Here is a 15,944-nt window from a genome sequence, read left to right on the forward strand (position 1 = left end):
CAAATTGAAAACTTTTCCATTTATTGGCTTTCACAATATACCGGATTGGGTTCAACATATTGCATATGTACGTTTGCCGAAGTAGAGCGAACCGTCAGTTGTTCCTTTTTTGCTAGCTAAATCTTCGGTTCATTTGTGTAGGACGACAGCAAAGTTTTTGTTGGATCATTACAATAACAAGGCGGTCATGTCGAAGTGTGCGCCTCCGACTTTCGAGACGCTCGTGATATCTGCCCCCGGCAAAGTTATTTTGTTGGGTGAGCACGCCGTGGTGCACGGCAAGCGTGGCGTGGCGCTCAGTCTGGACTTGCGCACGACACTTACCCTCACCAGTAACAATGATACGCTTTCTCTAAACCTGCCGGACGTCGAAATCAAGGAGTGTTGGCCCTTAACCGAAGTTCAGAGACTGTGGGGACTGCTCGGTATCAAGAATCACAGGGAATTCAAGGCAGACGCTGAAGTCGCTCATCTCAAACCCGAGCAGGGAAAAATAATAAAGCGTTTCTTGGGTGTCACAGAAAATTGTCAGTCCCAGAGAACTTTGGCTCTATTGTCCTTCTTCCACTTGCTTACGAACATTCTCCCAAGCCCCGCGAGTTTTTCTATTCACGTCAGTAGCCAGATACCCACGGGTGCTGGGCTTGGCAGCTCAGCAGCTTACGCGGCCTGTCTTACTGGAGCTTTGTTGGTCTTGGCTGGCCGCGTGAAAGCCGACGCCTTCCGATCTGAAACTGCAGAGACAATCCGACTTCCAGCGCTGGAGCTGGCGAGTAAATGGACTTTTACTAGCGAAACCATCATGCACGGGTCGCCTTCGGGCATAGACAATACTACATGTTCAATGGGTGGCGTAGTGAGCTTTAAAGATGGCGATATACATTCTTTGGGCCCCTGTGGCCTGCAAATAATGCTGGTCAATACCAAAATTCCTCGCAGCACCAAAGCACTGGTAGATTCAGTGAGGCAGAAGCTGCAGCAGTATCCTAAAATTATCAACCCTATTCTTCAAGCCATTGATTCTTTGTCTGAAGAATCGCTGTTGATTCTTAAGCAATTATCTACATTGCCTTCCTCTGAATCCAATGGCCATGAACCTGTTGAAACAGAAACTGATGTCGCATCTGAATCTGTTCTGTACCAAAACCTGGGAAACTTGATAACAATCAACCACAGTTTATTATGTGCACTTGGCGTATCACATCCCAGCCTGGAAAAGGTGGTGCAACTTGCGGACGAGTTCGGTCTGCCGGCCAAGCTCACGGGCGCTGGTGGTGGTGGCTTCGCTTATATTTTGCTGCCGAAACACAGGAAAGCGGACGCCTTGAAGCAGTGCATGAATGCACTCCTGGAGCTGAATTACCAAGCCTGGATTGTAGACTTGGGGGTGCCGGGCTTGTGCCTTCACAGCTGCAGTTGATCGTTACTGCTGTCATTAAAGTCATCTCGCTATTTTGTTTTAAAAATGTTATGCATGCTTCTGGGTTATGGTGATTTTATTCTATGCACGATATATGGTGCACGATTCACCATTGGAATTACACCCTATTCCTGATCTCACGCGTTCGTTCCTTGATTTTTCTAATCAAAACCATCTCAACGCCAGTATTTCGACCCTTTTCTTGAAATGATTCTAATTCTAAGATAATTTATAATTTCGAGTTGTATGTTTCTTAGATATTATTCCGAAAAATTCCTAGCTTTATAGACTGTTTTCCCTGAAATTATCCAGCGACATTTTCATCAATTTTGTGCGCATGATGATTTATTAATGAATATTAGAGGACTGAATTTATCAAAATTATCACCAAAGTATCTTTTTGAATAACTGTAATTTCAATACGAAAACTGCGTTAAATGGGCGCCGTAAAATCCGCCGTAGCGCGACTTGCCTAACATGGCATTTATCGAAGCAATATTGCCCAAGACCGTTCAATTATCACGTTAGTTCTTTGCGTAAATTTTGTGTAAAATATGACTAACTTGGCTCAATGCATCGACTTTTGAGTGGTACTGGGTCCCATTGCAAGATGTTAATATGCCTTTACAGATGTTGAGCTTACTGTACAATATTTATGTATTAGATGGATAAATGAAATCAAATGCAATTAAATTGCTATTCATTTAATGATATGTAATAATATTGTCTTGAATCTGTTACAAACTTAGTGGTTGTTGGTGGTTCTCACGTCGCAATAGCTCGATGGTTTCTTGAATGCGAAATCATCTAACCTTGTTCGAGTTCCAACTCATGCTTCATCTGATAAACAATGCGCTGGCGTTTTACATTGTGTCTATCAAGGTGTAAATTTTTAATCGCGTTGTTCATTGAGATGCTGTCGATTCATCATGTACCATTCGACATTAATTGAATACGTCTAGTACCTATTCAATTTCATAAAATTTGCGATCTCAAAATTTTTACCACGGTTGAACTGATGGTAGTAATGCTTACAACTGTACATTTATTTATACGCTTTCATATTTGAGGCATTTTGATTCTTTGAATGTCCTTCTTCAGTGACTAATACGAAGGAAGTTGATTGTGAAATATCTTCATCTTAAGGTGCTTTGGAACATCACAGGATTTATGCTTAAGATCCCTGAAGACCATACGTAACATTTTGTTCACATGAGCGGTAATGACGTGTGATATGACCTATAAAATAACTGAAATTTTTTATTTCGATAATCTGTTACTTCGTATTCTCTGATTTTTTTTTCTTGTTGACCTAAAGCCGGCTAACATTCACTGTGCTAATTATAATAATTTTGTTTGCTTCTAAAGCCGACTCTGTAGGTACATCTTTCGATTTTAAATGTTCTTTTTGTTAAACTCATCCTCGGAATGAGGAGTTCACCCTATAAATCCCATTGATCTTCTAATAAAGATTCACTTGACAATTTGCATTCATGAAATCCGACTTTTGACGACCAAGGAAAATAATTTTTTGTTGACAGCATTGCTTGTATTAAGTTTTTGTAAGCTTAAACAATTCAGCGCATAAATTTAAAATTATTTTTTGGTACTTTGTCCAGTAAATTGAAATTTTTTTCATTACCTATAGGTTCGTTTAATCATGACCAAGATATCACATATGCTGCAATGTAATTCGCACAATACAATAAACTAATCCAATCTTTGACCTGTTCATGAAGAATCTAAAATATCCGCAAGATTTTATGACGAGAGTTATGAATTGATTGTACGCGTTACAGGTTTGCGCAAAGGTTATCTCACCTTATTTCTCGAACGTATTTTTCCTGACCTAAAATCTGCTACGAACAGTTGTGTCTTCAGTAATTAAGCTCTATGTTGAATCTGTCCCATACGCTCATCTCTTTCTTAGGTCCTTTGATTGGTGGAAGCTCAGAAGTAAACTTCAGAAGTGGCAGAACCTGCGCGGCAAACAAGGGTCAATTAACAGCCAACACATGACTTCAATATTGCTCATTATCTCCAAACTTTACGAAAGTTTGAAATCTAGAAAATTCAATCGAAAACTACATAGAATAATTTGTGTCTTGATTCGATCGAAGAAGGACTAGGAAACCTCACCCGTAAACACATTGAAATCATTACTAAATTACACCAAGTGACTGACTATCACGAGGGTATGACACGCTTCATTTTGTAATGCATGTCAGTGGAAAGAATAAAGAACGCGATAATAATTAATTAAATTTAATGTTCCAGTATCTGGCAAGGAATTATATCGATGATCTTGAATCATGCCCCGTTTGTAAATTAATTTCATTTAGCTCCAAGCAAGTTAAGCATGAGAACTAAACAGGAGATTGAGTGATAACTTTAAATAGATTAAACGATCCAAAATTCTCTAGGGGTGGATAGAGGCACGTATTCTTCCTGCGATTGTGAGCAACCTACCTATGTAAAAATTTTCAACTTAACCTTACGCCTACTGGTACACTAAGCGTCGTTAGTGAAATTCGTACCTGACGGCCTCGTAACTTGTCTGCAGACTAAGAGTTTACTACATCTCGACTTATCCAAGTCCTTGGTGGATAGCTAGCTAATAACACTCGCCTTGCGGTGCTGCAGGGCGAGTCTCTGCTTGCAGAACTCGTAAAGCTCCAACTCGTCAGCAAGTTTGGACCGAAGAACATGCAACGCCTGCGTTGAGAGCGGCTTCGTCCGTTTGGGCAGTCGGTTAACGTTCCTGTCTTCTTCGAACTCTGCCATAACAAGATAACAGTATTTTTATATGAACAATTTCTTTAATATGTGTCGAAATTTAAATTTGACACATGAATGGAAGGGAGTGCAGCCGTACACTACCAATTTTGTGCACAAATCACCCCTGAATGGAACGCTTAGCATATTTTCGTAAGACCACTAATCGTAGATAAAGCATACCGTCCGTAATTAGCCCATGACATTATCTTTTTCTGAATATTAGTAGCTTTGATCCACAATAAACGAGAGCAAATAAGCTAGAGTTTAATGATCACCGACCACTGAACAATAAGTCGAAACATTACTTCACATCCTGACTATAGCTCGAACTGTAGCGTACAACGGACTGCCCCCAATCGGCCTTGCTCGTCAGGGGAACTGCATGAAACCTGCCTTGCACCATCAGGCCGCAGATAGAATACGACTTTCAATGCATCCTCAAATTACGAAACTTTTAGCTTACAGGATTTGAGGTTAGGTTTCAGAAAGCATAATTCTGTTTCAAAATCTATCGTCTTTCGACATTACGCCGTTCGACCGTGGGCTGCTTCGATGCACGGGCGACATACGGATGGCAATCCATTCGTATGTCGCCCGTGGCTGTATGTACTGCAAGGTTCCGGCGCGCTATATATGTCAAAGCGATGCAGAATTTTTTCTTGCATCGTCTGCGCGCTGGCAGGCGATGCTAGGGCATAGTATAGCAGGCTGTTTACCTGTGGGCTGATTTATCTACTTCAATGGGTGTGAATTATCTGCTGATTTGCGGCTGATAATGGTGGGGAAAGTGTTGGAGGCTACGTTCTTGAGGGAAGGGATAATGATAATTCATTCGAATCAGGACTAGGGTTGTCTGCAACAGTCGTACCAAATTCTGACGTATGAAATTACTCAACGCCTAATGAATACGTGAGAGCTTGGATTGTGAACTCAAGAATAATAATAACTCAACTGTTTTCTTAGTGCGTGGCAAGCGAAAGAAACTCCCAGAAACCAATCGATTTCAACCTTGTTCATTTCCTACAACTAGCAAGTTCTTGAAAACTTCTAACAAACTTGGATATTATATCGATCGATTTTAAGATCTTTCAAGTGTAAGAACTGACCGGGACTCCAGTAGCGCTGTAAAGCGCCTTGGAAGAAGGCTGGAAGGTAATGCTGCAGCACAGCAAGCGTGGCGTTCCATTCCTCGAGCACTCCCACCACCGAGTACTCGTACTCCGCAGTGTACTTAGCACGCTGCAGGGCCTTCTTGTTGCCGCGCTTACTGATGAATGGTAACGAACGTTAGAATAGAATAGAAATGTCGGCACTGAAGAAATAGGCCCATGACAAACGTTACTTCATTCGAATACGAAAACAAAAAATTTTAGAGAAATTTTCTAAATCTTTTCTAGAAATTTTCCAACTTGACAATTTCCAGGCACGAACTACAATCGAGGATAAATCCATGACAAAGAATCATAATATTTAAATAATCATAATATTTAAATAGTTAAAACTTCTTATAGGGTTTGAACACTGTGAGCGATAATGTTGAATACATCCAGCAAATTTACCGTACTACTTCCATTGCCGCCTTTTAAAATAAAATGTTGAACAAAAATCGTACACGCAGAAGTCGTGTTGGCCACACAAGAAGGGCACTGAGCGTTCGAAGTCGACCTCCCCTTCCATCAAGGCGCATTCTGCGGCCTCGTGAAGAATGCAGTCATCCAGTTCTTGCCAGTACCATCTTCGACCTACGGCGCATTTGCCTCATCATTACACATATATCAATATACTCTGCAACATAAAATTTAATTCATGCTCTACAACAGAATTCCCATGCATAAATATTGAGTGACAAACGCCTCATCAATCGAAATTACTTCTAACGATATTAAACGAAATTTTAGTCTATTTGACGTAGCCATATCAGACCCCGCACCCCTACGACGAATATGAACGCTTCTAAGTTCTAATCACTGAAACAAAGATGTCCGATGCTTGGAATGGTGATGTCAGAAAATATGATGCTTACATCAAATGTTGATGCAAAAAGATATGTATCTCAAAGAACTCGCGCACCTGCTCCCGGGTTTTTGCCGTCCAGAGCTGCCATGTATTTTTTGGAAGTATCGCGGTGCGTGCGGCGATGATGGTACTGAGAGATGAACTGCTGTACAGGGTCGCGCAGCAGCGTGATGCTCGCGGGTCGCTGTTGCACGTATGGACTGCCATGAGCGATATTAAATATTAGCAAATACCAAAATCGAACTATATTTGGAAGAAATATATATATATAAGCTTAACTAGCACTCAAAAAGTTATTTATATCTCATTTATTCATAGGACGCCATGGCAAAACTTACCTAGTTTATTTGCAAACATTATTTTTGAACGTTAAATCTCAGATACCTCTCAAGTATTTCTCAGTTGGTATGCATGCTCCAAGAAATATTTAATGCGCGATTTTCGGTTACTCAGTATTTCAGACATTGTTGAGTTCCTTCATGCCATAATACCTTTTAAATTCTGTGAAGTTTATGTACAACGCAAGTCTGTCGTATGTCTTCGGCCAGAAGTTGTACTCGAACCAAATGGCTAGGTTCCGTTGCTCATCTTTGGTCATGAACCTGCACACAATATCAGTGACAGTACGAACTGTATTTATTAATGAAGATATAGGTTAATATAACTTCCGGTAAGCATATACTACTACCTAACACACTTAATCAATTCAAAAACGAATGAGTGACATAGTTATTAAAGATAGGAATAAATAAACAACTGCATAAACATGTATAACGGGTATAACATTAATCATATCGTTTAGTTTCATTTATTCATAAGAGTTTAATGACACACTTCAACTTTAACGCTTTTTATGGTTAATAGTAATGTCAAACGTGCTGCTTCTCTAAAATGTTAACGCACCTCTGCCACGGTGTTCTGTACACGTGCTCCTGATGCTGATAATCGAGATCAGATCCAAGCGCCTGCAACAAGGCTACCAACGTCTTCCCGCCACTGCGCGGAATGCGGTTAAAGAACAGCCACATTTGTTCGGGCATGGTATTGTTCCGCGACGACGGCGCGATCGCGCGGGTCATCAGGTGCTGTAGGACCTCTTGCTTTTCATGCCAGTAAGGCTCCTCTGTGGTCAACCTACAGAATAAAACTATGCAATTTCTGCAGAAAAATCCGCGATTAACATTATTTATTATTTAATGTACCTGTAAACTAGACTCGAATTGAAGCTTTGAATGATATTGTTTTTTTAAGTACCCGAAAACAAAAATCAATCTTTGGCGTTAGAAGGCATGTATCAGTCTTCTAATTTCACGAAGTTTCTCACTTTTGAGTTGAATCCATCTTAATTGGAATATCATGGATATTATTGATGCGGAGTGGGGCAGTGTTGTGAAGATCCGCTGTGTCATCACCACTCGAGACAGGCGCGTGCCGACCTATGAGTCCTGACGACAGCAGCAGCGAGACTGCATACAACTTCAGGGTCACCACCACCGCTGCATACGGAGCAAGCCTGCGAGACGAGACGGGAGAATAAAACATAAGATTAAGCAGTGAAAGCTCACTGTCAAGAAATTGATGAGCTAATGATAATTTCCAGCTATTGTGTCAGGAGCCAATTAATATACCCGACAACCGTTTGAGACCGATTTCTTGATCGTTCGCGTGAATCCGGTAATTATTTTCGATTGGACAGTTTTTAGTATTTGCAGCAATTGGACGACGTTTTAAAAATCTCACTTAAAAATTTGAAAGTGAAGCCAATTTAGATTATTTTTCAAAACTAACTTAACTAATGAGTAAGAGTTAACAACTTTCCTTAAGACTTCTCGAAAACTCGGAGTTTATTTTTTCAAATATCATTTCTAAGCGAACAACCTAGAAATGAGCTTTCATTTTTCAGTCTCTTGAAAAGAGCTTTCATTGATAATCAAAAAAGGTCATATCCTATTACTAGTAACCCTACGCATACATCATACATCTATCGTCATACATTTTCCTACATCTAGACCATAGATTTCTTCAAAAATCATTCAAGCCGCAACTATACAGAGGAGTAGCCAGGCACCTGAGAAACGGTCCAGCAGCTGACGCTTCCAGCGACCGCTGCAGCTGCAGCAACCTCAATCGCATCGCTGCCTAGGGATGTGCGAGTGTGCGGTGTCACTCATATAAATAATGGGGGAAATTCTGTCCATACAGAGTGGACAGAAAGAGGCAAGGAGAAATGGAAAAGACTATGGATTAAAATCACCGAAAAAAGTGTGAATGAAGTAGAAAATCGGATGAGTTTTCAGATAACAAATTCAATGAATGGCGATCGGATTTGTAGGAGAGGATGACAATTCTCGATGCAGCTGACCGGTATAGTGTTTAGTTAATGAGTGCGCCACAGAAACTTACTTATTTGAAAGGTCAATAAAAACAAAAGTACTTCAGTTATTGTTTTAATTTTTTTTTATTCGAGAAAACAGTATCCCAAATTTTTTTTCATACAGTTTTGAAAATTAAATCTCATGAATGACGGCCTCCATTGTGCATAAACTAATGAAGTCGCTTTTTTTTATAATGGTTTCCACTCTATGCAGCATATCAATCGGTATTTTGGCAATGACGTCGCGAATGTTGTTCTTGAGGTGTGCTATGGTCCGTGGTCGATCGACATAAACCAGAAATTTCAAATATCCCCATAAAAAGAAATCGCATGGAGTCAAACCTGGAGAGCGTGGCGGCCATTGGAGATCGCCTCTGGGTGAGATGAGGCGGTCGGGGAAATGATGTCGCAACAAATTAATCGAGTCTCGTGCTGTATGTGTTGTGGCTCCATCTTGCTGAAACCACACGTTCCTAAAGTTCATTTGTTCGAGTCTTGGAAGAAAAAGTTCCTCGATCATGTTCCTGTAACGAGCTCCATTAACGGTAACGGCGCGTTCGTTTTCTTAAAAAAATAAGGACCAATTATTCCCATTATACCGACGTCGCACACCAGACAGTAACTCGCTCACAGTTAAGTGGCTTCTGGTGAAACTCACGTGGATTTACACCACACCAATAACGCATGTTTAGCCTGTTGACGCAGCCGGAAATGTGGAAGTGAGCCTCGCCAGTCGCCACTGAAAAAAAAAACGACCGCGTCTTCAGGCAGGTTGTCAACCAACATTTTACATGCATTTTGACGGGCAACAAAATCGCGTTCAGGTAATTCTTGCACTACAGCAAATTTATTTGAGAAACTTTGAGAAACAAACTTGGGAACTTTCCCCTTCAGATGCACCCCCTCTCGCCCCTCTACCCGACCAACTAACCGCACAGGAATTTTTTCAAATAAGTAAGTTTCTGTGGCGCACCCTGTAGTTACCTACTTCTGCTGCTGACACTAGTCTGGTTCTAACAACTTCATATAATTAGTTTATTTCAAGCATCTCAATCTCCATTCGAATATTGTTCATTAGGATTACAGTACGTGCATCAAGCAATGCTATACACACTGATGAGCTGCAGCACAACAAAAGTTAAACAGAAAGCAATGTTCCATAAAATTCACTATTCCTCGCTTGAGGACGCAAGTGTGATTGGTGAAGCCTGTGTAGAAGCACCCGCTACTGTGCTACAGTTCATTGCCTGCAGTACAGTAACTCCCTCCTGAAAATGACGCTCATTCTTTTTCTCGCATGACTGATGCTTCATTTAGATCGAAATCGAATGCCGTTTCTACCGCGCATATTTTTACTTCATCCAAATATGGAATGATTTGTAATCATATCTACACTGAAATGTAACTGAAAATACATTGCTTCTTTCTCACTTTTTGATAAGATTTAGACTAGCTATTTATTTTAATTAATCCAAAAATTATCCTGAATTTTATAATATGTGCACAGAGTACATCCTGAATCGTTATTTTATTATTTTTATTGATGACAATATTATAAATTGCGCGAAATTTTATACAGATTTTGGTTTTGACATTTTGCCCAAGTTGCAGATCATTTCAATGCAAGAAAATAAAAACATTTACCAAGTCAAACCATAATTATTGTTCTATGCACTAACAAATTTTTCCACAGAAGCCATTTCATAAAATCTATTTATTCTACTAGCAGCACGATTAGCACCAGTCAGCACGAGCACCGGCTCAACAATGACGCGAAGTGAAACGTTTCCCGCTCTTCCTAGCTTGTGCTCAGGAAGCTCACCAACATCTACCTATAGAATCATCAGCGCAAAACGGTACATGATAGCTGCAGGCCGCAGCAGTATAAATAAGGTCGAGTTATGCTCTTGTTCTGACGAATAATGACACAAATTATACGATTTCACTGTTCGAAAAGGAATTACCTCACTTTCACATGCATGATTTATATTTAACTCCCTTTAGACTTTAGAGCAGTGGTCCCCAAACTTTTTCAGGCTGGCGCCCAATTTGGCTCCCTAGTGAACTTTCAGCGCTCCCCACAGACACATATAAAAACATACGCCTCTTTCTTGAAATTTAGTACGCTGCAATTTTGATAGATAAATGTTAAACACAAATGTGAATTTCACAAATAGAACCCCATTTAGTGAACCAATATGTTTTTAAGATGTTTTAACTGTTTCAGCACAAGAAACCTAGGACGTCTCGGGCGAATTTACGGCCGGACTCGTGGCCAGTGCGCACGACAAATCTCCAAATTCAATTATCAAGTAGGCTAATATTTCCCAAATTAATGAACGCAGTTCAAGGAAACTTGGAACATATATTCATCAGAACCTAAGGTTGATTTTTAGTTCGTAAAAATTTTTAAATTTCACCTTCATTCGTGAGTTATATTGCGATAAAGGCCGAAATTCGCAGTGATCAAAGAATTTTTTCCAAACTACTGAACAGATTTGAACGACATTTTGAATATACAGTCCTAGCTACCAACCGTTGATTTCTTGGCTTATAAAAATTTTCGATTTTACCTTCGTTTGCGAGTTTTTTTTTTTCATTTCACAGTCATTCTTGGTTTCACACTTCCTTATATTCGGCCCGTATCGCCGGATAATTAATTTGTCGCTTAAATTCGCGGTGATCAAGAAATTTCTTCTAAACTACTGAACAGATTTCAACGAAACTTTGTATATAAATACCTAACCTCTCAACGGTGATTATTAGCTCGCGACAATTTTTCTATTTTGTTTTCGTTTGCGAGTTATACAGATATAGGAGGAACGACCGGCTTTTCAACCGGCCGGTTTAACCAAGAGCCGTTTACGTATATCCGTATACGTATAGCCGTATAACTCGCAAACAAAGGCAAAACGAAAAAAATATAGCGAGCTAAACGTCACCGTTGCTGAGGTTAGGTATTTAAATACCAAGTTTCGTTCAAGTCCATTCAATAACTTTGGAAGGAATTTCTTGATTACTGGGAATTTAAGCACGTATTGCTGTTTAAATCAGGGATGAAGGTGAAATGAAAAAAAAAACTCGCGAACAAAGGCACAATCGAATATATTTTCAGTAGCTAAACATTAACGTTCGATAGTTAGGACTGTAAATTCAAAACTTCGTTCGAATCTGCTCAATAGTTTGGAAAATGTTTCTTGATTATCCGGTACTGTGAATTTCAGCCCGTATTGCCATATAACTATGTCAAAAACAAATGAAGGCAAAATAAAAAAAAATCACAAGCTTAAGATTGCCGTTAGGTCCTAATGAATACGTGTACCAAGTTTCATCAAGTTAAGTCATTAGTTTGAGAGATATTACTTAAACATTGAATTGGAAATTGGCCGTGAGATCGGCCGCGAGTCCGGCCGTTAATTTGTCCGAGACGTAAACCCAGTAGAGGTTAAAGAAACAGATCTGGGTGAAAAAGCCATCGCTGGGAGTCATGTGCTGCACGTCTTGTGTCCAAATCTTCACGCAAGCGTTCGAACTTCTGACCTCGACTTCGGACTACCGCCCCCCTATCGCCCCCAAATGCTTTCTTCTTCCTTACCGCCTCCCAAAATCTTTCCACCGCCCCTAGGGGGGCGATATCGCCCACTTTGTGAACCACTGCTTTAGAGCGATACCTTCTATAAGTGACTTGATGAAACGTCAACAAGTACTAATTTCATTCGGATCTTATGCGCAGTTCTCACTTCTAATGTTTGATTGATCCTGTAGACGTTTAGTGTACATTATAAATTAGAAATATTCGAGCGTAGCCGAATATAAACAGAACTAACTTCTTGGAACGCAGCACGACGTACTTGATCGACCATCGAGCGTTCGGTGAATCATTATGAATATGAGTGGACGCTGACAGCTCTGATCGACCGAAATTTCATTGTTTATTTCAAACTGACTGAATGCTGTATATTATTCATGAGCAAATAAACACGCTCCAAAATACGTACATTTTTTCGTACCTTTGTATCTTGTCAGTTAATAGACGATTCGTTGCAGAGAACTGACGAGATGCACGTCATTGACTGAATATTTGCTTAGGCTTTATTTACTTTAGCTTTATTTACTTAACCTTTATATATTTAAGCTTTATTTAACCTTTATTTACTTAGCCATTATTTACTCAGCCTTTATTTACTTAGCCTTTACTTGGCCTTTATTTACTTAGCCTTTTTTTACTTGGCCTTTATTTACGTAGCCTTTATTTACTTAGCCTTTATTTACTTAGCTTTTATTTACTTAACCTTTATTTACTTAGCCTATATTTACTTAGCCTCTATTTACTTAGCCTTTATTTACTTAGCCTTTATTTATTTAAGCTTGTAATTGCAATTGGTTTTGATCCAACAAATTATCCGTGGAAAATCTGCTATGAAAATTCTTCCCAAAAGTTTCCGACTGGTGAGATCACCCTAACATTCGTGTCGTGATCTAAATCACATTTATTTTTACTGAGAATTCATGTACACAGTGCAATGTTAGCTTGATCATTGTGAGCCACTCAATGGGAACATCCTCCTTCTTAGGTCTTATATATTTTTGGCCAATGGCTTCGGTTATATGGTGCAGTTAATTAGGAACTTTGTTTTTCAATTGAGAGAGTAAATAGTCGTCATGAAAAAGGTTGAGATAAGTAAATGTAGCGTCTGGCAACCAAACGCTCGTTTCCAAAACAAAAAGCAGGGCAGTCAGAACCGATTTCGTCCCAGTTGCGTGAAAAGTGTAGCGGCAAACCAGAGGGCAGACTGCAGCTTCAGTACGCTTACAGCAGCCGTGTGAGGTGTACGCGGCCAGGTCGCGAATCCTGACTTGACTCTGTTTCTTCGAATCGTTCATATTCATCTGATGAATTTCCAAACTAAATTATTTTATTATATACTTTTTATAATTTTCGTAAAGGAATACAAGAATGTTAGCGTACGTATCTCGTTGAAGTTATGCGAGGTTAAGCATTGCAGTTCAACATCAAGCAGGGAAGATCGATGGGTAGCCATGCATCACTAATCATTAATGGAGTATCTTTAGGGTTGACTGATCTATGCATGGCAAAAATGGTATTTTATGAAGTATTTTCCCTTTGAATTAATAAACAACTTTTAAACCGCAATAAATTGATGAGAAATAGCTCGTGCATTAAAAGCTATATAGGTAGCTCAATTAGGCTACTAGGAATAGCTACTGACGAATGAAAATGGTAGGCCTAATTCACAAATTTTGACAAAAATTATTGCTGGATATGAAATGCTTGGTTTTAAGGTTTTCTCATTATCTCATTATTTTATTAACTCAAAAGTAACCAATTTAAACCGGTTTAAACTTGATTGTATGGCCCGTTCATGTGTTACAGTTGAATATCAAACTTAATTCCCGCGGATTTAGTGATGGGTAAAACCCGAGGATCAAAGAATAAATCACTAATTACTACTATAGTTTTCGCAGTATTATAATGATTTTTTTTCTCTTTTGGAAACTTAATATGAGGTATCAAAGATTGGTTTAGCAATTATTGCTAGTTATGCTACTGCTTGCGCGCATGTGTCGATGCCAAATATTTATGTATTTCCGTCGATAGACATGTTGAATGCATTCGAACCCAAATTGCCAGCATATTTTAGACTTTATTGACGGACTAAGCACCCTGGGGTGTAAATTCACTCCAATCGGAGAAACTTGATACCGGAATTGAACGTGACTTATTAATATGGGTCAACATATGTAGTTTTTAAATTTTAGTTGATTTAATCTACTAATGGAGCAGCTTGATATTTGAGTCAAATTTTCAGTAAAATTGTTTTTAATGTTCAAAGAGTTCGTTTATGAAAAAGTAATTAGTTGAATTCCTTGCTATTGCTTCAATTGAAGTAAATTACAACCACTGTAAATGACAATTTCCGAATAAAACGTATAAATTATGCTCATTATTAGCTGCTAATGAATCCCAGTTTCGTATTGATATATATTTTCACTTAGATGAAGTTTTACTTAACTGTTTTTTGTCAGCACTCGCCTTTCTTCTTCACATCTATCCCAACTCGGTTTAAATCAAACGTTGGCCTTACTATTCCCATAACTGTTGAAGCTCCTACGCCGCCCACAAGGCGAAAACATCCAGTAATGTGGATTCCCTCGGCTATACCCGTCCAAAGGTCACGAGTTCGTGCCACTTACGCGGTTATTCATTTATTGAAAATTGGGCAAACCCACTCAGACCTCAGTAACTTATTCATGTTGTATTGACTTCAAGAACGCCTCTCTTGAATGAATAAAAAATCCTAATTGACGTTTTGTTTTCGTAAGTGTGCACAGCTTCATTCGAGTGATCGAAATTGTTGTTCTGTGTGACAGAGAAAATATGCATTCATGTCTGGGATGATTGAACTTATCTCTGAAATGTATTGGATGCTCGTGACACCTAATTGGAAAACGTTGCGAGTACTAGAAATTTTATTTCACACATATACCACCTTTTTTGAGAAGTAAAAATATCAGCATCTGTCAAGCGGACGGCGCTTAATTAGAGAATTATTCTGGTTCATATTTATTTACAGATTATGAGATACATTATCCTATAAGACGAATAATATATGTTGACATTAATTTCGAGTGAGTAAGAGAATGTAGCTTGCGGCTGTCGCCGTGTTGGAGTTAGCGGCTGGAAAGACGAATTGCAGACGAGATCGATCTGCACGAGCATTCGAACTCTGAATAACGAAGAAATGACATTAACATTTCACATCAAAGCTTAATTTGTGTGCAGAAATTATTAATGTAATTACTATCGAAGCCTTTGTTTGATATATTTGGACAGCAATATATATTTATTGTATTAGAAAAACCTAAATCATTTGTTTCCAATTCAGTCCGCAGTCCAGTGTTGTTTGTATCGTCTGAAGTAAGCGTAAAAAGAGTACATATTCCGTTGTGTCGTAATAATCGATGTTATTTGCGTCCTGTTTTCCAATTCCAGTGATTATCTCATGGCAATCGAACGAGAGACTATCCTTGGTGCTGGAAGAATACAGGCTATGGTTAGGTGACGTACGCATCGATCGCGGCGATGCGTGGTGGCGACTATGAAGTCTAAACGTTTGTTTAGTGGCTGAACTATTGAGCTGCAATGGCCATGAACTGTAGCGCCCTTATGCTTTTTGACCGAATACCTTATGAGTCATGACTAGGGTAGACTCTCAGAAAACTTGGGTGCAAGTATCCCCGTGCTGATGTAAACTTGTGAATAAAAGAAAAATTCGTTCATAGGAAACGTAAAATGGAAACTGAGTTCACAACAATGCTGTGTCACTACTCACT

At 39.3% G+C, this 15,944-nt stretch overlaps 2 protein-coding genes across 2 annotated transcripts; one reads left to right on the plus strand and one right to left on the minus strand.

Moving 5' to 3' along the window:
- The first annotated feature begins 8 nt into the window (after positions 1 to 8).
- LOC108665811 (mevalonate kinase-like) lies at positions 9 to 2,904 on the plus strand. Its single transcript, XM_018152616.2, has one exon. It carries the CDS (start codon positions 188 to 190, stop codon positions 1,418 to 1,420), a length of 1,233 nt encoding a protein of 410 aa, XP_018008105.1. The 5' UTR covers positions 9 to 187; the 3' UTR covers positions 1,421 to 2,904.
- LOC108665810 (heparan sulfate 2-O-sulfotransferase pipe-like) lies at positions 2,154 to 8,397 on the minus strand. The gene is made up of 9 exons (XM_018152615.2): positions 8,283 to 8,397; positions 7,539 to 7,727; positions 7,118 to 7,348; positions 6,706 to 6,816; positions 6,269 to 6,414; positions 5,811 to 5,940; positions 5,305 to 5,465; positions 4,049 to 4,197; positions 2,154 to 3,399 (listed from the first exon to the last, which is right to left on the minus strand). Exons 1-9 carry the CDS (start codon positions 8,345 to 8,347, stop codon positions 3,298 to 3,300), a joined length of 1,284 nt encoding a protein of 427 aa, XP_018008104.1. The 5' UTR covers positions 8,348 to 8,397; the 3' UTR covers positions 2,154 to 3,297.
- Between the last annotated feature and the right edge of the window lie 7,547 nt (positions 8,398 to 15,944).

Source organism: Hyalella azteca, unplaced genomic scaffold (genome assembly GCF_000764305.2).
Source record: "Hyalella azteca isolate HAZT.00-mixed unplaced genomic scaffold, Hazt_2.0.2 contig2202, whole genome shotgun sequence".
In the NCBI taxonomy this organism is placed as follows: Eukaryota; Metazoa; Arthropoda; class Malacostraca; order Amphipoda; family Hyalellidae; genus Hyalella; species Hyalella azteca.